This window comes from Astatotilapia calliptera, chromosome 19 (assembly GCF_964374335.1).
Source record: "Astatotilapia calliptera chromosome 19, fAstCal68.1, whole genome shotgun sequence".
Taxonomy (NCBI): domain Eukaryota; kingdom Metazoa; phylum Chordata; class Actinopteri; order Cichliformes; family Cichlidae; genus Astatotilapia; species Astatotilapia calliptera.
This window is the reverse complement of record NC_137440.1, coordinates 3,083,779-3,104,829: the sequence shown is the minus strand read 5'-3', so window position 1 is coordinate 3,104,829 and position 21,051 is coordinate 3,083,779. Positions and strand designations below refer to the sequence as shown.

General features: G+C 40.5%; 1 protein-coding gene across 2 annotated transcripts in view; it reads right to left on the bottom strand.

The window, feature by feature from the left end:
• Positions 1-270: 270 nt before the first annotated feature.
• The window catches only part of galcb (galactosylceramidase b), a 52,988-nt gene continuing 32,207 nt past the window's right edge, over positions 271-21,051 (bottom strand). For both annotated transcript variants that reach the window (XM_026151948.2, XM_026151947.2), the window contains exons 8-17: positions 19,706-19,861; positions 19,376-19,500; positions 18,864-18,991; positions 18,688-18,777; positions 18,513-18,602; positions 18,280-18,424; positions 17,993-18,173; positions 17,656-17,819; positions 1,799-1,875; positions 271-1,164 (exon numbers count right to left, since the gene is read on the bottom strand). In XM_026151948.2, coding sequence (XP_026007733.1) covers positions 1,021-1,164; positions 1,799-1,875; positions 17,656-17,819; positions 17,993-18,173; positions 18,280-18,424; positions 18,513-18,602; positions 18,688-18,777; positions 18,864-18,991; positions 19,376-19,500; positions 19,706-19,861 — 1,300 coding nt within the window. In that variant the 3' untranslated portion in view covers positions 271-1,020. The remainder of the gene's footprint in view (positions 1,165-1,798; positions 1,876-17,655; positions 17,820-17,992; positions 18,174-18,279; positions 18,425-18,512; positions 18,603-18,687; positions 18,778-18,863; positions 18,992-19,375; positions 19,501-19,705; positions 19,862-21,051) is intronic.

Below are 21,051 nucleotides of genomic sequence, written 5' to 3'. Positions count from 1 at the left end.
TCCACAGAATTTGTATATCTAATCCTAACCTGGAGATTCTACTGACTAAACCAAATCCCAGCGTTATTCCACTTTTGACAACTAGGGTATTCAAAGCACAGGGAATAAATCAGGATTGGACCCTAAATTTAGCTGATTTTAATGAATGTAAATTAAAATGTAGTGCTTGTGTTGCCATCTTAGGTTATCCTGGTGACTGTGCAGTTAGCTATATGGGAGTAGAGAGCAGACATGATTAATGGGGAGTCACGGATTACACTACACTTGTGGTTGGCTTTCTATTTGATTTATTCAAAGCAGTTAAGACAATATAAAGTCAAACTATAAAATCATTTACAATCACATCAAACAAAGTTCCAGGATTCAGTGCCATATGATATATTTTTTTCCTCCACATACACTGTATATAAAAAGATGGAGATGGAGGAAACCACCAAGACACTAAGTATTATTTCCGAGAAGCGTGGTGTGTTGAAACTTAGCTGTTTTGAAAACAGATGCAACAAATGAGGGGTGGAGCCCATTGAGGGAACTGAGGGATGCTCCTATGGTAGTGACAAGCCAACTACACGGCTAACACCAAATACTAATATGGTCATTTGATTCTAACACCAGGCTATAAGGCACATCCTGTACAAGTGTGATGGATTCTGATGTGCTACAAACACACGATTCACTACAAGTTATGCCCCAAAACAATTCCAGCCTTATCTTGAAGTCTTGGCATCTCTTCAAAGAAAGGTCTTAAACCAGTGTTTTGTTGGCTGTGAGCTGTAGAGAGACATTAATTTCTGTTCAGGACTGAGGTTTGATATGACAGGATCATTCCAACAAAAAAAAACACAGTGATGCATAATTACATGGTAATTAAATACTATAACCCATTTCTGTCAATACATCGCCCAAAATTTTACACACAACATTATTATGCTTGAAGCTATCGGCTGTAAAGTACTAATCAAGTCCATAAATGAATCAGGACATTCAGCATAGTGTAAATCATGATTTAAAGTTAATTCATCACTCAGCCACCAAAGCAAAGTTATCAAACTGGGCCAGTTCAAATGAGCGTGTTCCTATGGCAGCCCAGCCAGCCTTTGGGGTCAGTATCACAGCATTCTTCCACAGAGGGTATCCATTCAGTGACCCTGATGCATACTGTCCCTACAGTAAAGAGAAAAACATCTTTACATTTTCAAATCCGTGCAAAAAGATAGACTTTTCATAGGTTAATTCGTAAATTAATGTGGCTGTGACAAGACAGGCATATTGCTGAAATGTTCAGTTACAGTGTGTCAACACAATAACCTACACCAGAAAGGACTGTTCCTGCACAGCTACCAGCAAGCAGGACTGATTACTGCCCCAGTTAACTGTGTCGTCAAGGTTATAATCCTTCACTTTTATTTTGTCTTCATATATGATCACAAACTGTTTACCTTGCCTTTTTTCAGAATAACCTCAAGTGTGACGTCTGTTATTTCTTGATTTTGACATACTGTATTAACACACCTACAAATCTACAAATCACCTAAAAAACAAACAAACCTCCATATAAAATCCAAGTAGGAAAAAGGCAGATTTTTTGCTCTGTCTTGCTAATACATCATCTTAAATCTCTCATGTGATTTAGATGCTGACTCAAAATACTATTGATAATGAGAGTAGCTAATCTGAGTTGATCTAATCTCCACGTCCTAACATGGTTTATTGGATTACAAACTCCTTTAATCATCATAACAGTGGAAGAAGTGAGAGTATAAAGAAACATTAGAAATAGTAAAAAGTGTCTACTTACTTTTACAGTGAGTGACAAGGTGTACCAGCTATGTACCTCAGTACCAGACTGTCCCTCTGCAAGTACAGTCTCGCCAACTGTTGACAAAAGAACAGTGATGAGAGGCACAGAAACAACAAACTGTCCAACTATGGAAATTATGGAGAAACTGTCTACGAAATAAAAGACTATAAGTGATGATTTTGGTTTTCAGTTTGGAGTTAAGTGTGATGAACCAATTCAATTCTATTTTATTTATACAGTGCCAAATCTTAACAGCAGTGGCCTCAAGTTTCTTTGTCAGTACTGTCAGTACTCTTGCTGCAGGATTTTGGATCATCTGAAGGCTTTTCGGGGAGTTTTTAGGACATCCTGATAATAATGAATTACAGTATAGTATGCCTTCTAATGACACTTCCTTTTTTTTTTTTTTTTTGTTATTCTCTTTTTATTAAACAACCTATATAAACACAAATAATCCAAAATAAACATATAATCAAGAACAGACGTAAATAATAAAAAAAATAAATAAATAAATAAATAAATAAAAATAAGAAAAACAGACGGGTGTACCCTCTAGTGTGTATGTACTCGCACACACATATTCACTCACACACCCATATTCTTAAGCATACATACACATACCTACTTACATATGTGTTCACTTATAGTCTCATACATACTAACATATACATATAAACACATAACGATTCAGAAATGTAGCATATATAGTTACAGAGATTCAAACAAGATCGGGTCTCCTTAACCGGATGTAGTGTTTCCATTTACCCCAAATTTCACTAAATATATCAAACTGGAGTCTTTTAATGAAGGTAATTCTTTCCATTTTAAACATCCCATGTACAGTCTCATGCCAATCACCCAGTGATGGAATTTTCACACTAAGCCATTTCTTGGTAATAATTTTACGGGCAGCCAAACTCAGGATACCATACAACTGCTTAGACATTTTATCTACATTTACTGAGTATAAATATCCAAACAAAAGTTCGTCCCAATTAAAGGGAAGCTGCATACCAAAAATAATCTGCAACTCAGAGTGGATCAATACCCAAAAAATGTTGATCCTTGGGCAAGACCAGAACAGATGAAAATGTTTTACTCCTTGGGCCCCACAATTTCTCCAGCAATTAGAGTGATTAAAATAATGTTTACTTTGTGCAGGGGTAATAAAAAACCTACAGATACTCTTCCAACCGTAACATCTCCATGTATTAGAACTAGAAATTCTCCACTGAAAAGCGCACTGCTCATACCAAATGTTATCTGATATTGCTATATTTGTTTCATTTTCCCATTTTTTTTTGATGTAGGTAGTATTCCACTTCTTAACCTCTTGTATACCCTTGTACAATCTTGAAATCACCTTAAGGCCTGTGTCAGCCTGATAAGCCTTGACAAATATACTCAGAACAGGTAAAGAAAAAAGATCTGTTCTCTTAGGTATAAAATTATATAGATGATGCCTAATTTGTAAGAACCTAAAAAAGTCCGTTTTACTTAACTGGTATTGATCTTTTATTGATTGGAAGTCCCTAAGAATTCCCTTATCGTAAAACATACAATATGCCGTTAAACCTTGTCCAGACCATTTTTTATATCTTACGTCTAATTCATTAGGTAAAAAATCACTGTCAAAAGCGCACCATCTTAAAATCCTAACCTCTTCAATCCAATCATTCTTATTAAGAAATTGTAACCAGAGTTTTAAAGGTAGGTTAATCCATTGGTTTCCTTGATGAATTTGTTTTTTAATAAGTGTCACATCCCCTAGAATTGCCTGAATTGGAGAATCTTTTAAGGTCACTGTTTCTAGTTCTTTCCATCTCGCTTGATAATCTACATTACACCAACACACTAATGTCCTCAATTGAGCAGAAATATAATAGTCTTTCAAACATGGGAACCCCAACCCTCCTTTGTCTTTAGCCAACTGAATAGTTTGGTACTTAATCCGTGGTTTTTTCCCCTGCCATATAAACCTAGAGATTATTTTGTCCCATTCCCGAAATTGTTTGTCAGTTATTTCTACAGGGAGTGTTTGGAATAGGTAGAGCATCCTGGGCAAGATATTCATTTTAACTGTATCTATACGTGATTCAAAATTTAAAAATGGTAATAAATTCCATCTTTTAATATCCTCATTTATTTTATAACTTAAAGGATTAAAGTTTGCATTGTATATCTTAGACAGATCTTTAGTAATATTTACTCCAAGATACTTCATCTGCTCCGTTTCCCATTTCAAATTGGCTTTAGCCTTAATTTCATAATTGGGCTCATAGTTAAAAGTTAATATCTGAGTCTTCGATATATTTAGTTTATAACCTGATATTGAACTAAAGATCTCCAGAAGTGACAATAGCTTGGGGAAAGTAGTGTTTGGATTTGTCAAATAAATCAAAATATCGTCAGCAAACAAGGAAATCTTATGCTCTCGACCCCTAATCTTGACTCCAGTAATAGTATTGCTTTGTATTACACTTTGACTCAGGGCCTCTATGAAGAGAGCAAAGAGTGAGGGGCTTAGAGGACAACCCTGACGTGTCCCTCTCTGTAGGTTAAAAACATTTGAAAGCGCCCCGTTAACTTTGATTCTTGCCTTTGGTGATTTATATAATGCTTGTATAATCCTGATAAACGATTGATGGAATCCGAATTTATCCATGACTTTGTATAAAAATTCCCAATTAACCCGATCGAAGGCCTTTTCTGCATCTAAGCTCATAAGGACCATCTGAATTTTATTTTTCCTAACATAATCAATAACGTGTAGTGTTCGGCGAACATTATCTTGCGTTTGTCTCTGCTTAATAAAACCAGTCTGATCCAAACTAATTATCTGAACAAGAATATTTTCAATTCTTTTGGCAAGAATGTATGTAAATATCTTAAAGTCCTGGTTAAGAACACTAATGGGGCGGTAATTTCCACAGTCAAGCCTGTCCTTTCCTTCTTTAGCTATTATAGAGATAGAAGCCTCATTCCAAGATGGGGGAATTACTCCCGTCTTTAAAATATAGTTGAATGATGTTCTCATCAAAGGAATCAGTACCTCTTTCATTTCTTTATACCAGTCTGATGGGAATCCATCTGGGCCTGGGCATTTATTCGGTTTCAATTTTGTAATAGCTTTTTTAATTTCAAATTCAGATATGTCCTTGATTAGGGTTATATTCTGTTTTTCATTCAACTTTGGTAAGTCGAATGAATCTAAAAAAGATATCATACCTTTAATATCCACTCTAGGTTGTGTATATAGTTCTTTGTAGAATTTTAGGAAGGCTGACTGTATATCTTCAAGTTTATACACAATGTTATTTGTTTGAGGGTCCTTTATTTTATATATTGTATTTTCTAATTGTTGTTTTTTTAATTTATAAGCCAGTAATTTAGCGGATTTGCCTCCTACCTCATAGTATCTTTGTTTTAAAAAAACCATATTTTTTTGTATTTCACTTGAAAAAATTTCATCGATTTCATTTTTCTTCTTTTGTATTTCTACTTGTAAGTTTGTAACTGCGCTTATTTTATGGGCATCTTCAAGATATTGTAGTTGTGTCTGGAGTTTTCTTAAATGCTCATTTCTCTTCTTTTTTAAATTAGCGCTGTAACCTATGAGTTTTCCTCTTATCACTGCTTTTAGGGCGTCCCATAGAATACTTGGGGAAACTTCTTCATTATTATTTTCCGCTATATAATCTATTATATCTTGACTAATTTGTTCTTTCATCGTGCTTAGAATACTTGTATTTAATCTCCAGGATGTAACTCTTCTTTCGTATCCAAGCACTACTTCCAGGTACAATGGGGCATGGTCTGATAAATCCATCACTCCTATCCTGCAATTGATCACCCTGCTAAAATCTTTTTGGTACATAAAAAAATAATCCAATCTAGAATAAAATGAATGAGGGTGAGAAAAAAAGGTATAATCCTTCTTGTTGGGGTTTTGTTCTCTCCATACATCTATGAGCCCTACGTCCTTTAAGATTAATTTGATGTTTTTGGTTGTTTTATTCAATCCCGGAGCGTGTGGGTTTGATGAGTCCAAGGACGGGTTGAGGCGAACATTCCAATCTCCTCCCAAAATCAGAGTACCTTGTGCCTCTCCAACAATCAATTCAAAAACCTTTTTAAAAATTTTTATCTCTGATCCTGGGGGAGCATATACATTTATAAGAGTAATCAGTATACCCTCCAGGTACCCTTTGACTAACACAAACCTCCCCTCCTTATCACTGATTTCTTGGATGCATTCAAAATTTAACCTACTAGAGATTAGAATTACCACACCCCTTTTAGGGCTCTGAGGGCAGGACGAGGAATACTGATTAAATTTCCATTTCTTTAATTTATCATGTTCGAGCTTCGATAAGTGAGATTCCTGTATAAAGGCAACTTCTATTTGTTCTCTTTTTATTTTTGACATAATTTTACTTCTTTTAATATGGCTCCCCAGACCATTTACATTAAATGACACTATTTTAGTTACCTTACAGGGCATTGATGTACGACCTTATATAATTCCAATCTCTGTACATAGCCAAAGATCGAAAGGTACTCCCCCAAAACAGAAAAAAAAGAGAAAAAAGAAAAGAAAAAGAAAAAAAAAACAAAAAAAACAAAAAACATTATACAACGAAAACATATAATCATGTTGACTTCCAAAAACATAATCGCTATATTAGCTATATTTGGTGAGGGAAAAACTCTTCTGTCCACTTGTGGAAGAGTGCCCTCTCCGGCACACAGGCCGAAAGCCCAGTGGTCTGTAGGGTCCAACTTATTGTGCAAATAAATGACCCGACTTTAATGTAATTTTATATGCCCTCTTTATAAGATTAACTAATTATATAACAAAACAAGTAAATCGAAATAAAGTTCATATTCTCAGTTCATCTTAGGTCTCAATATTCTTGAGTTTACCTCTAGTATAGTGCTCCATCACACACTTGCTGTTTATCCACTGTCATCTTGGTGCCTAAATATCTGAAGGCGTTCCTTGAAACCCAGCTTTGGAGTCGAGTTTCCACCTTTCTTCTTCGTACTTGTTTGCCAAGTGTGCTGTTTTATTTGATCCAAGAATGAGTCTCTGTCTTTCACAACTTCTACCGATAATCCCCTCTTCACCATATCGGTAGTCGCTTCGTGCGCCGTGTTGTATGTCACAATTCCCTCTCTGTAGAACACCCTTAGCTTGGCCGGGAAAGGCGTCTGGAAGCGAATATTGTTCTCTTTAAGCACCTTCTTCGCTGTCGCATATTCCTTTCTTCTTCTTTGTATCTCCGGGGCATAGTCATTGTCCACATATATCCTAGAATCCATAAAGTTGAAGCCCTTAGCCTGCCAGGCCTTCTTAATAATGTCTTCTTTGTTACGATAACTTGCGAGTTTAACTACAATTGAGCGTGGAGGGGCTCCTTCCGGGGGTTTTTTGCCACCGGCTCGATGTGCTCTTTCAATTCCCAACACCGTGGGGCGGGAGAGACTCATTGTCTTTTCAAATAGAACCTCTACAAAATTGACAACGGATGGAAATTTGTCCTCTTCCCCTTCCCTCACGCCATATATTCTAAGATTCTTGCGACGTGACCGTCCCTCTAATTCCAGTAGCTTAGATTCGCATCGCAACTGAAAATTTGCCATTTCAATTAGCAGCTCCTCCGAGGCCTGGATTCGAGTCTCCATTACGTCTATGCGTCCCTCTGCTTCGTCGAGTCTTATACCAATGCCGACGACCTTCTCCCTTATAGCATTAAACTGATCATTTGTGTCTTTTCTAAAAGCACGTAATTCTTTTAATATCATGTCCATCGTAGCTGGGTGGTCCTTCGCTGTGGCGTTAGCATCGGGTTGCTGGTCTTCTTCCATATTGCTGCTAGCTTGCGACGAAGCATCTTCTTCCACTTCAGTACGTTCTCCTACATCCTTTTTCTTGGATTTTCTGGGCATTTCTATTCCTTGGTATAGTACCCCACAAAGATAAATCCAAACTTTTTATGTTTCGAGTTAGGTAAATTGGGGTAGAAAAAATGTCCGGTTTGGCGGGTCGTGTGATGGCTGTGTAGGATAGTTGCTCCCGACATTTTTTCGACATTTTTTCTAATGACACTTCCTAAAGAAAGCAGGCATAATGTACATACAATTAGCCTAAGCATAGAGCCCTGTGGAACTCCATAATTAACCTTACTGTATGAAGACGACGACTCCTTAACAGGAAAAATTGGAGTCTACAGGGAGTGCAGAATTATTAGGCAAATGAGTATTTTGTCCACATCATCCTCTTCATGCATGTTGTCTTACTCCAAGCTGTATAGGCTCGAAAGCCTACTACCAATTAAGCATATTAGGTGATGTGCATCTCTGTAATGAGAAGGGGTGTGGTCTAATGACATCAACACCCTATATCAGGTGTGCATAATTATTAGGCAACGTCCTTTCCTTTGGCAAAATGGGTCAAAAGAAGGACTTGACAGGCTCAGAAAAGTCAAAAATAGTGAGATATCTTGCAGAGGGATGCAGCAGTCTCAAAATTGCAAAGCTTCTGAAGCGTGATCATTGAACAATCAAGCGTTTCATTCAAAATAGTCACCAGGGTCGCAAGAAGCGTGTGGAAAAACCAAGGCGCAAAATAACTGCCCATGAACTGAGAAAAGTCAAGCGTGCAGCTGCCAAGATGCCACTTGCCACCAGTTTGGCCATATTTCAGAGCTGCAACATCACTGGAGTGCCCAAAAGCACAAGGTGTGCAATACTCAGAGACATGGCCAAGGTAAGAAAGGCTGAAAGACGACCACCACTGAACAAGACACACAAGCTGAAACGTCAAGACTGGGCCAAGAAATATCTCAAGACTGGTTTTTCTAAGGTTTTATAGACTGATGAAATGAGAGTGAGTCTTGATGGGCCAGATGGATGGGCCCGTGGCTGGATTGGTAAAGGGCAGAGAGCTCTAGCAAGACGCCAGCAAGGTGGAGGTGGAGTACTGGTTTGGGCTGGTATCATCAAAGATGAGCTTGTGGGGCCTTTTCGGGTTAAGGATGGAGTCGAGCTCAACTCCCAGTCCTACTGCCAGTTTCTGGAAGACACCTTCTTCAAGCAGTGGTACAGGAAGAAGTCTGCATCCTTCAAGAAAAACATGATTTTCATGCAGGACAATGCTCCATCACACGCGTCCAAGTACTCCACAGCGTGGCTGGCAAGAAAGGGTATAAAAGAAGAAAAACTAATGACATGGCCTCCTTGTTCACCTGATCTGAACCCCATTGAGAACCTGTGGTCCATCATCAAATGTGAGATTTACAAGGAGGGAAAACAGTACACCTCTCTGAACAGTGTCTGGGAGGCTGTGGTTGCTGCTGCACGCAATGTTGATGGTGAACAGATCAAAACACTGACAGAATCCATGGATGGCAGGCTTTTGAGTGTCCTTGCAAAGAAAGGTGGCTATATTGGTCGCTGATTTGTTTTTGTTTTGTTTTTGAATGTCAGAAATGTATATTTGTGAATGTGGAGATGTTATATTGGTTTCACTGGTAAAAAGAAATAATTGAAATAGGTATATATTTGTTTTTGTTAAGTTGCCTAATAATTATGCACAGTAATCGTCACCTGCACACACAGATATCCCCCTAAAATAGCTAAAAATAAAAACAAACTAAAAACTACTTCCAAAAACATTCAGCTTTGATATTAATGAGTTTTTTGGGTTCATTGAGAACATGGTTGTTGTTCAAAAATAAAATTATTCCTCAAAAATACAACTTGCCTAATAATTCTGCACTCCCTGTATTAGATGAATGTAATTCAAACCACTGCAGTGCAGTCAGCCATGGAGCTACTCCAGCGCTCGATTAATAAACAGCTAACAACGCACCCGGACTGCGCTGTGACCATGGCAGGAGATTTTAACCATGCAAACCTGAAATCTGTCCTGCCTGGATTCTTTAAAAACTTGAGCTTCCCAACAAGCGAAAACAACACACTTGACCAGGTCTACACCAACATCCCAGATGCTTACAAAGCCACCCCACTGCCTCATCTTGGACTCTCAGACCATCTCTCTCTGTCCCTGATCCCTCCCTTTAAACCTCTAATTCAAAGACAAAAACCATCTGTAAAAACAGTACGAGAGTAGACCATGGAAGCCACCACGGCCCTACAAAACTGTTTTGATAACATGAATTGGAGTGCATTTGCAGAAGGATCAGACTTGGGGGGCCACACATCTGCTGTACTCTCATTCATCAACTTCTGTAGCGAGAGTGTAACAACAACAAAGACTGTTAAAGTGTTCCCGAACCAGAAGCCATGGCTCAACAGTGAGGTGCGAGCCCTACTAAGAGCATGGGACAGTGCCTTCAAATCAGGAGACCAACAAAGAGGCACGCCAATCTCTGCTTAAACGCATAAAAGAAGCCAAGCGGAAATACAAACAGTGCATCAAGGAACACTTTAACACAAACAATTCCAGAAACATGTGGCAGGGGATCAAGACACTCACTGGCTACAAGGACAGTCGCACACAAACTCCCCGGACATCACCTTACCTGACACCCTAAACCAGTTTTTTGCCCGCTTTGACCAACAAAACAGGGACACCAACACCCATCCTGCTGTTTCAGAGAGGGACGACATGCTTTAACTGCTCTAATAGAATATTATGGGCAATAGTGATGTGTCGTTCGCGAACGAAATGGCTCTTAGAGTCGACTCTTTGAAGTGAACGACGCGAGCCGTGGGGTTGTTTTTCTTTCTCTCACCCTCTCTCTCTCTCGCACCTTTTTTCCGCTTCACTCCGCATGCGAGGCTTGTACTTTGTGCTGGGAAGAGGGGGGAGGGGCGGTAGTTACACTTGCAGTAGCACAGGAACAGAGCGGGAGAGAAAGAGAGCCAGGGACAATAACGTCACATTAGAAAGGTATAGTAATCATCCACAACTATTTTCAGTTGCGGATGATAACGGATTCAGAAAGCTTATTCATGCAGGCCCATATGACAGAATATGCAAGCTCTTTTTGTTTTTATATTTTAATTTATATTTAATTGTGTTGTGGTTTGCAGTGTTTTGTGTTGTTTCACTTTAAAATTGTTTAAAAGGAAAAAGCTGAAAATTTAAATTGTTAAAAGTTTAAAATGTAAATAGTTGGTTTTTGTATTATATGATTTCAAAGGAGCTTGCAAAGAAAAGCGTCTGGACTTCTTTAAGTTGCTTGAAGACGTTTCACCTCTCATCCGAGAAGCTTCTTCAGTTCTAAGGTCAAATGGTGGAGAGTCCCAGATATAAACCTAGTGGGAGTAACCCCCCACAGAGGGACAAAAGGACCCCCTGATGATTCTCTATTCGCCTGAACCAAGGTGTGAAACTGGGTGTGGGTCCCAATCAGCCAGAGTTTCGGGTGAGTTCATTGTGAAACCTGGCCCCACCTTATCATGCGAATTCCTGAGGTCAGATGGCCCAGGATGTGAGTGGGCGTTAAGGCGTCTGGGAAGGGATCTCAAAACTGGATTATAGATGGCAGAGAGTTGGTGTCGTAAACCCCCGCCTTTGTTCAAAGATGGTCGCTCACAGTGGACATAGATGGCTTCTTTCACTCCTCTTTCAAACCATCTGTCCTCTCTGTCCAAAATGTGAACATTGGCATCCTCGAAAGAGTGTCCTTTATCCTTAAGATGCAGAGGGACTGCTGAGTCTTGTCCTGTGGAGGTGGCTCTTCTGTGTTGTGCCATGCGCTTGTGAAGTGGCTGTTTGGTCTCTCCAATGTAGAGGTCTGAGCATTCCTCGCTGCACTGTACAGCATACACCACATTGTTAAGTTTGTGTTTTGGCGTTTTGTCTCCACCATTTGACCTTAGAACTGAAGAAGCTTCTCGGATGAGAGGTGAAACGTCTTCAAGCAACTTAAAGAAGTCCAGACGCTTTTCTTTGCAAGCTCCTTTGACTACGATGACCTGGATGACTGAGAACCTTCACAGACATATTACAGTGGGGCAAAAAAGTATTTAGTCAGCCACCGATTGTGCAAGTTCCCCCACCTAAAATGATGACAGAGGTCAGTAATTTGCACCAGAGGTACACTTCAACTGTGAGAGACAGAATGTGAAAAAAAAATCCATGAATTCACATGGTAGGATTTGTAAAGAATTTATTCGTAAATTAGGGTGGAAAATAAGTATTTGGTCACCTCAAACAAGGAAAATCTCTGGCTCTCACAGACCTGTAACGTCGTCTGTAAGAAGCTTTTCTGTCCCCCACTCGTTACCTGTATGAATGGCACCTGTTTGAACTCATCATCTGTATAAAAGACACCTGTCCACAGCCTCAAACAGTCAGACTCCAAACTTCGCCATGGCCAAGACCAAAGAGCTTTCGAAGGACACCAGGAAAAGTATTGTAGACCTGCACCAGACTGGGAAGAGTGAATCTACAATAGGCAAGCAGCTTGGTGTGAAAAAAATCAACTGTGGGAGCAATCGTCAGAAAATGGAAGACATACAAGACCACTGATAATCTCCCTCGATCTGGGGCTCCACGCAAGATCTCATCCCGTGGGGTCAAAATGATCATGAGAACGGTGAGCAAAGATCCCAGAACCACACGGGGGGACCTGGTGAATGACCTGCAGAGAGCTGGGACCAAAGTAACAAAGGTCACCATCAGTAACACACTACAACGGCAGGGAATCAAATCCCGCAGTGCCAGACGTGTACCGCTGCTGAAGCCAGTGCATGTCCAGGCCCGTCTGAAGTTTGCCAGAGAGCACATGGATGATACAGCAGAGGATTGGGAGAATGTCATGTGGTCAGATGAAACCAAAGTAGAACTTTTTTGGTATAAACTCAACTCGTCGTGTTTGGAGGAAGAAGAATACTGAGTTGCATCCCAAGAACACCATACCTACTGTGAAGCATGGGGGTGGAAACATCATGCTATGGGGCTGTTTTTCTGCCAAGGGGACAGGAAGACTGATCCGTGTTAAGGACAGAATGAATGGGGCCATGTATCGTGAGATTTTGAGCCAAAACCTCCTTCCATCAGTGAGAACTTTGAAGATGAAACGAGGCTGGGTCTTCCAACATGACAATGATCCAAAACACACCGCCCAGGCAACAAAGGAGTGGCTCTGTAAAAAGAAGCATTTGAAAGTCCTGGAGTGGCCTAGCCAGTCTCCAGACCTCAACCCCATAGAAAATCTGTGGCGGGAGTTGAAAGACCGTGTTGCTCGGCGACAGCCCCAAAACATCACTGCTCTCGAGAAGATCTGCATGGAGGAATGGGCCAAAATACCAGCTACTGTGTGTGCAAACCTGGTAAAGACCTATAGTAAACGTTTGACCTCTGTTATTGCCAACAAAGGTTATGTTACAAAGTATTGAGTTGTATTTTTCTTATTGACCAAATACTTATTTTCCACCCTGATTTACGAATAAATTCTTTACAAATCCTACCATGTGGATTCATGGATTTTTTTTTTCACATTCTGTCTCTCACAGTTGAAGTGTACCTCTGGTGAAAATTACTGACCTCTGTCATCATTTTAGGTGGGGGAACTTGCACAATCGGTGGCTGACTAAATACTTTTTTGCCCCACTGTATATGATTTATTTATTACATTTTATGTGGAGTGAATAAATAAAGTATATTTATGGTGGCCCTTAGAGACAAAGCACGTACAAACTCCAAAACATGTAAAAATTCCAAAACACATAAAAACCCAGAAGCATGTACAAACTCAGAATCACGTACAAACTCCAAAACACGTAAAAACCCAGAAGCATGTACAAACTCTGAAGCACATACAAAAGACAACAGAAGTGCTCCAGGATGCTAGGGCGCAGTGTTGAGCTTTTGTTACCTAGTGGCTACACAAGCCAGGAAGTATCAACAATCGGATTTGGTGTGTGGTAGTAAGTCAAGTCAAGTCAAGTTGGCTTTATTGTCACTTCAACCATATACAGTTAGTACACAGTGAAGCGAAACAACGTTCCTCCAGGACCAAGGTGCTACATGCAACATAAATTTACAACATAAATTAACAGAAAACACTAAACTAGCTAACTAAGAGGCCTAGTTAGCTGGCTAGCAGAGACAAGACAGACTGACCTAACATAGACTAACAAAGACTTCACGCCCCAAGGACCTCAACAGCTACAGGCCGGTGGCTCTGACATCCCACCTGATGAAGACCCTGGAGCGGTTGGTCCTGGCTCAGCTTCGGCGCCTAACAAGCTCATCACTGGACCCACTTCAGTTTGCCTACCAGCCTGGCATTGGAGGGGATGATGCCGTCATTCACCTCCTACATCGTTCCCTCGCTCACCTGGAGACCGCTGGAAGCACTGTGAGAATCATGTTCTTTGATTTCTCCAGTGCCTTCAACACTATTCTTCCCTCGGTTCTGAAGGACAAGCTGGAGAACTCTGGAGTGGACCATCACCTCACTACCTGGATTTTGGACTACCTCACCGACCGACCACAGTATGTGAGGACTCAGGGCTGTGTGTCGGACAGGGTCGTCTGCAGTACGGGGGCCCCACAGGGAACGGTTCTGGCTCCGTTCCTCTTCACCATCTACACTGCAGACTTCTCCCACAATTCCACCCAGTGCTTCCTGCAGAAGTTCTCTGATGACTCTGCAATAGTCGGCCTCATCACTGATGGGGACGACAAGGAGTACAGAGGACTGACTCAAGACTTTGTGGACTGGTGCCAGCTGAACTACCTCCAGATCAACGCCAGTAAAACCAAGGAGCTGGTGGTAGACTTCCGCAGGCACAAGCATTCTCCACTGCAACCACTGAACATCCAGGGTATGGACATAGAGGCTGTGGACAGCTACAGGTACCTTGGTGTTCATCTGAACAACAGACTGGACTGGACTCATAACTCAGACGCCCTCTACAGGAAAGGGCAGAGCAGGTTGTACCTGCTGCGGAGACTCAGGTCGTTTGGGGTGGAGGGCCCACTCCTGAAGACCTTCTATGACTCTGTGGTGGCTTCTGCTATCTTTTATGGTGTGGTCTGCTGGGGCGGCAGCATCTCTGCTGGGGACAGGAAGAGACTGAACAGGGTGATCCAAAGGGCCAGCTCTGTTCTAGGATGCCCTCTGGACCCAGTGGAGGTGGTGAGTGACAGGAGAATGGCGGCTAAGCTGTCATCCCTGTTGGACAACGTCTCCCACCCCATGCAGCAGACTGTGACAGCACTGAGCAGCTCCTTCAGTGGGAGACTGCGGCACCCACGGTGTGGGACGGAGAGATTTCGCAGGTCTTTCCTCCCCACTGCTGTCAGACTCCACAACAAAGACTTTAACTGAACAAACACACACATCCACACATGTGCAATAACACTAAGTGCAATAATCTTTTCTGGCATCGTTGTATTTTTACTCAGTTGTATATAGCATTCGTATTCTATTTTTATCTTATTGTATATTTTTATTCTATTTTATTCTACTGTATATAGTATATTATTTTATTCTATTCTGTACAGCTGTGTACTGTATTTATTCTTATTGTATTCTAATTTTTGCGTCATAACTTTTGCACTGTCCACTTCCTGCTGTGACAAAACAAATTTCCCACGTGTGGGACTAATAAAGGTTATCTTATCTTATCTTAAATTACAACATAAATTAACAAAAACTAACTATCTAACTATCTAAGGAAGACTTTTTTTTTCTTGTTAACAGACAGCAGACAACAAAGTGCACGTGTAAATGTGCAAACAAGAGCAGCAAAGTGACAGTGTGACAAAAAAACACAACGTAACATAATAATAAGGTTTTGTGATGATGAGTTGAGGTAGAGGAGGAACAGTAAACATTCCTTAGTGTAGCAGCAAAAATTAGGAAGTAAAGAAGTTAGTGCAAAAAGTCCAGTAATAGGTTGGTGTGTACGATAGTTTGGTGGTGTAGGTCAGTGTGTTTGCACTTGTGTTGATTAGTCAGGGCAGTCTCAATGTTTTGAGGTAGTTGAGTTAAGCTGAGTGATAATGTGTGTGTGTGTGTGTGTGTGTGTGTGTGTGTGTGTGTGTTTATCAGTCCAGTCCCTTTTTGCTGAGGAGACGGATGGCTTGTGGAAAAAAGCTGTTGCACAGTCTGGATGTGTGTGCCCGAATGCTTCGGTACCTTTTTCCAGATGGCAGGAGTGTGAAGAGTGTGTGAGAGGGGTGTGTCCGATCAGCCACAATGCTGGTGCCTTTGCGAATGCAGCGTGTGGTGTAGATGTCCTCAATAGAGGGGAGAGAGACCCCGATGATCTTCTCTGCTGTTCCCACTATCCGCTGTAGGGTCTTGCAGTTCGATATGGCACAGTTCCCAAACCAGACAGTGATGCAGCCGCTCAGGATGCTCTCGATAGTTCCTCTATAGAAGGTGGTCAGGATCGGTGGTGGAAGCCGAGCCTTTCTCAGTCTTCTCAGAAAGAAGAGACGCTGTTGGGCTTTCTTGTGCAGGGAGCTGGTGTTGAGGGACCAGCCAAGGTCCTTCTCCATGTGGACGCCCAGGAATTTGGTGCTGTCGACGATCTCCACAGAGGAGCCGTTGATGCTCAGCAGCCACATGCGCCGTGTGTCGCCACTGTCCTTGAAGTGGTTGTGGATTCTCTGGGCGTGTGCGCGCTTCGCCTCTCTGATGGCCCGAGAAAGTTCGGCCCTAGCTCTTCTAAGCGCCACTCCGATAATGAAAACAGTGGTGAATTCCCGTGGTAAATAAAAAGGTCTGCATCTAACAGTCACAAACTCCACCAGCGATGAGCAATAACTAGAAACTAGCACAGAGTTCTTGGACCATTTCGCGTTGATGTAAACACACAAGCCGCCACCGCGAGTCTTACCACACAGAGCTGCATTTCTGTCGGCGCAAAACGAGGCCAGCCCGTTTAGCTGAAACAGGTAAATGAACTTTTTTTAAAAAAAAATATTTGAATATATGTAAGTGCTTGTCTATAAATACACAAACAATACACATATGCTTTCAATTGTGTAATTTAAGTGATCTAGGTAGCTCTGTTTTGGAAGTTCAGTTAACGCTAGAAATGTGTTTTGGAGTTTGTATATGCTTTAGAGTTTGCACGTGCTTTGTCTCTAGGGGCCACCGCATATATTTATATTTAAACATATATAAATAAAACCACTTTTTTACATTAGTAATTCCTTTTGCGCATAATTTTATATTATTGTTGATAATAAATTAATTAAAGCAACAAACCAACCTGAAGAGCCGGTTCTTTTTAGTGAGCCGAGCCGAAAGAGCCGGATCTCTAAAAAGAGCCGGAAATCCCATCACTAATGGGCAACAGTATGGAACGCTGTACTGAGATGATGTGCAACCTTAACTAATGCTGTTTCAGTACTTTGATAAGTTGTGAAACTTGACTGAAACTATTCTAATTTTATATTTGTGTTATGTCTTATGTTTTTATGATTATGTAAACTGCATGCTTTTATGTTACTTTTATTATTCTGCTGTGTACAGTGTCCTTGAGTGTTCTGAAAGGCGCCTTTTAAATAAAATGTATTATTATCATTTTTAATAAGAATCAATCCGCTGTAGATGATCAGTTACTTGTTTTAGGACTATTCTTTCAAAAATTTGAGAAAGAGTTGACAAATCTAATATTAATGTTAGGCCAATTTTCAAAAGGTTGAAGACTGGCCTAGAACTAGCTAAGACAGCGGGATCAAGTGATTGCTTTGTAAGTAATGGTTTAACTAGTGGAACATCAAAACCCTGTGGTACACGGCCCATTAATAAAGACAGATTGATCATTTTTTAAGACTCAATCATTAACTAATGGTAGGACATCTTTGATCATTCTTATAGAAGGTTGGAGCAGAGACAGATTGTACTGACCAAGATCATTGGTAACTTTGTAGGTGCCATCAGCAAACACCCAGAAGAAGACTCCTTTAGCACTGCGGATTGACTGTCCCCCTTTATCCACTCTGGCTGCTATGAACACACCACCAGCATTCATCTTCTCCATGAAGACGTCACATGTCACTGTCAGGCTCTGCCTGTATAAAATAACAATGTAACAGGGTGGAGAAAAAAATATATATATTTTGTGTGTCTGTGTGTGTCTGCCTACCTCCTCAGCCACAGACACCCCATGAATTACTTTAGTTGGGTTAGTGATAGTAGTGACTAACCCAACTAAGGTAATCATAGTAGTCACAGGACTACTCACCAGTAATAGTCTCCGATGACACTAATGGTCTGATCAGCATCCGTTGCCCATGTGATGGGCCTTTCTGTTAGAACCTGTCTTAAGGTGAAAACGTGAGGTCCAGGATCAGTCAGGTTAATGTAGTACTCAAACACTCCTGTCTGATCAGCAAAGTATGGAGCTTCTGAAAAAGGTGGGCTTCCTATACATACACAGAAGCAGATTTAAAATAAAGGTCACATTTTATGTCATTTTAATGGACGTTAAAAATTCGGTGAGTTTTGGGTTCATGCACATGGTTAACTTACGAACATCAAAGTCATCCTTGTACACTTTAGGAAAGCGAGCTGAGGGAGGTGGGTCGGGATAGCTGCCTTTGCTTCCTGTGCTAACAGTGGTCAGTGTGTAAACCTCGTCTTCAGCCAGATTCAGGGTAAACGAGCCATCTACAAGCTAATGTCATATAAAGACAGTGTTACAGTTGACAAACTGGTGCCCACATATCACTGAGGTGCATCTTTCTTCAGAGTGTAAACAGCACCTTCAGGGGTTTTAGTTTCTCAAAAAAGGAGGGCTTGTTCGTCTTAAAGTCAAACTGTGACCGCCACACTTGGAGCTCTTTAATGGATGCCTAAGAAGAAATAAATAATCTTGAACATGAGAGATGTACAAGTCAGAAACTCTAAGCAAGATTCAAGAAGATAACATGAACTTACAATAGACCCCTTTAGCCAGAAAGTTGCATTTTGGGATGTTACATTAAAGGGAGGTAGTGGAGGTCTTATGCACACTGAATGATTGTGAGTCTATAAAGGAAACAAAAAGCTTTGTTAAAAGGAGCATTCATGTGTGTGTGTGTGTGTGTGTGTGTGTGTGTGTGTAACTAACTTACCATTGTTTCTATGACAACAGTGAGATTTCCCTTCCCATCAGTCAAGGCAATATAGCTTCCACCTTGTGCCAGATGTCCAACAGTCTGCAGGTAGGTCCATCCTGGCTGGGTGAACTGTGTGGTGTGGGCTGCAAGGAAAACATTTGAAAACAAAGGGTTACAAAACAATCACTAGCCAGACCTAACAACTACCAAACTAATTCACTTCTAAAAAAAAATCAGATTGCTTTCATGCCAAAACTTTCGCCAACCCATCAAATCTGTCTCACAAGTGAGATGTCTTCTATGCAGTCTACCCCATCAGTATGCAACATACAGTCAACACTAAAAATGCAGTGACATAATGAATTATATTTACTCAGAACCTTAAGGGTTGGTGTCATGATTTCTGGATTTAAAAGTACACTGCTGACCTTTATGACCACTGACCACTCTCTAATAACTTTGCTATTATGAGAAATGTTATGTTGATCTGAAACACATTTTCAAACTATCTGTCTCTGTATGCAGACCCGTGATCCAAATTGGAGACTCGACCACATAGTTGCCACTCCAGGGCTCCTCAGCTGTCATGAGCCCATCCCTGCCGAATGGGAGATCCTCATAATAACTGGCCACCAGATTCCAGGAGATGGTGCTGGAGGAAGGATCACAGTCATATTAACCACATTGTTCAACATTAAGGCTTAACAGTCTGTCCAAAGCATGTATTCACCAAGTTTACACTTTATTCTAACTAAAAATAAACTTACCATCAAATTGATTAAAATTCAATAAATTTAAAAACATTCTGTGTAATGTTTAATATTTTTACTGGCATGTACTGCTTGTTTTTAACTTACGCTGTCATTTGTCCATTGACATAGTTCTGGTTGAGGATACGAGCCCAACAACCTCCTCCCACCTCATTGTTAAAGGTGCTGTAGTCCTCTGACGACCACAGCTTCTTCTGTGTCTTCAGGGCCTCTGTTATTGTGGTGGTACCCGGGTAGTGAGCCCTGATCACCACATACAAAAGTCAAGTCAAGTCAAAATTAATTTCTATAGCACATTTGAAAGACTAGTGTACTGCAATGCGGGCAGAACAAGGAACAAGTAGTACAGTTACAATTAAAATTACATTGCATGGTGTAGTGCAGGACACTTGCCATCCCCAAGTTGAACAGGTGTGTTTTAAGCATGATTTGAACGACTGAGTTGATTCCAATTTACGGATATCAACTGGGAGATTATTCCAGAGTCTAGGGGCGGTAATGTCAAAGGCATGGTCACCTCTGTTTGTTTTTTTTTTCCTTTCTTTATTCAAATCAGGCAACAAAGTATATATCTCATTTACATTGACATCGGTTTTTTTTTCCCCTTCTCCCTTCCCCTCCCCTCTTTTTCCCCCTTCCCTCCCTTCCTCTCCCCATCCTTTTTACATAAAATATAATTACCATTATATAAACAATCATATCTATGTCTATACATACACATTTATTATCCTAAATAAGTATATTCAAAGGAGGGAGAGAGGGAAAAAACAAAAACAAACAAACCAACAAACCAACAAACCAAAACAAACGAACCCCCCCCCCCCAAAAACAAACAAACAAACAAACAAACAAAAAAAACAACAACAAAAAAACAACAACACCTGCGTAGACCCATATATATATAATCTTGGGGCAGATATGGGAGGAGGCCATACCTCCCAGTTTTACTTATTAAAGTAATCTATAAAGGGTTGCCAAATTAGGTAAAACTGTTTAACATTATCTCTTAATGAAAATTAAATTTTCTCCAACTGTAAATGATACACTGTGTCTCTTAATAAAGCAGAATGAGTTGGGGGGGCTTTATTTTTCCAATTTAGAAGTATAAGGCGTCTTGCAAGCAATGTTATAAAACTCAGAGCACGAATTTGTTTATTATTTAAGTTTTTAACTGTAGCTACAGCAAATAGTGCCATTACTGGGTCTGGGGGGAGCTGTTTTTTAAAAATATCAGACAAAGTTTTAAATATTTTAGACCAGTAGGTAGCGATATTAGGACATGTCCAAAACATATGTGACAATGAGGCAGAATTCTGGCCACATCGATCACATCTTGAGTCAGCCCCTGGAAACATCCTTGAAACCTTCAATTTAGACAGATGGAGCCTATGCAAGACCTTAAATTGTAGTAGTCTGTGCCTGCAGCAGACAGA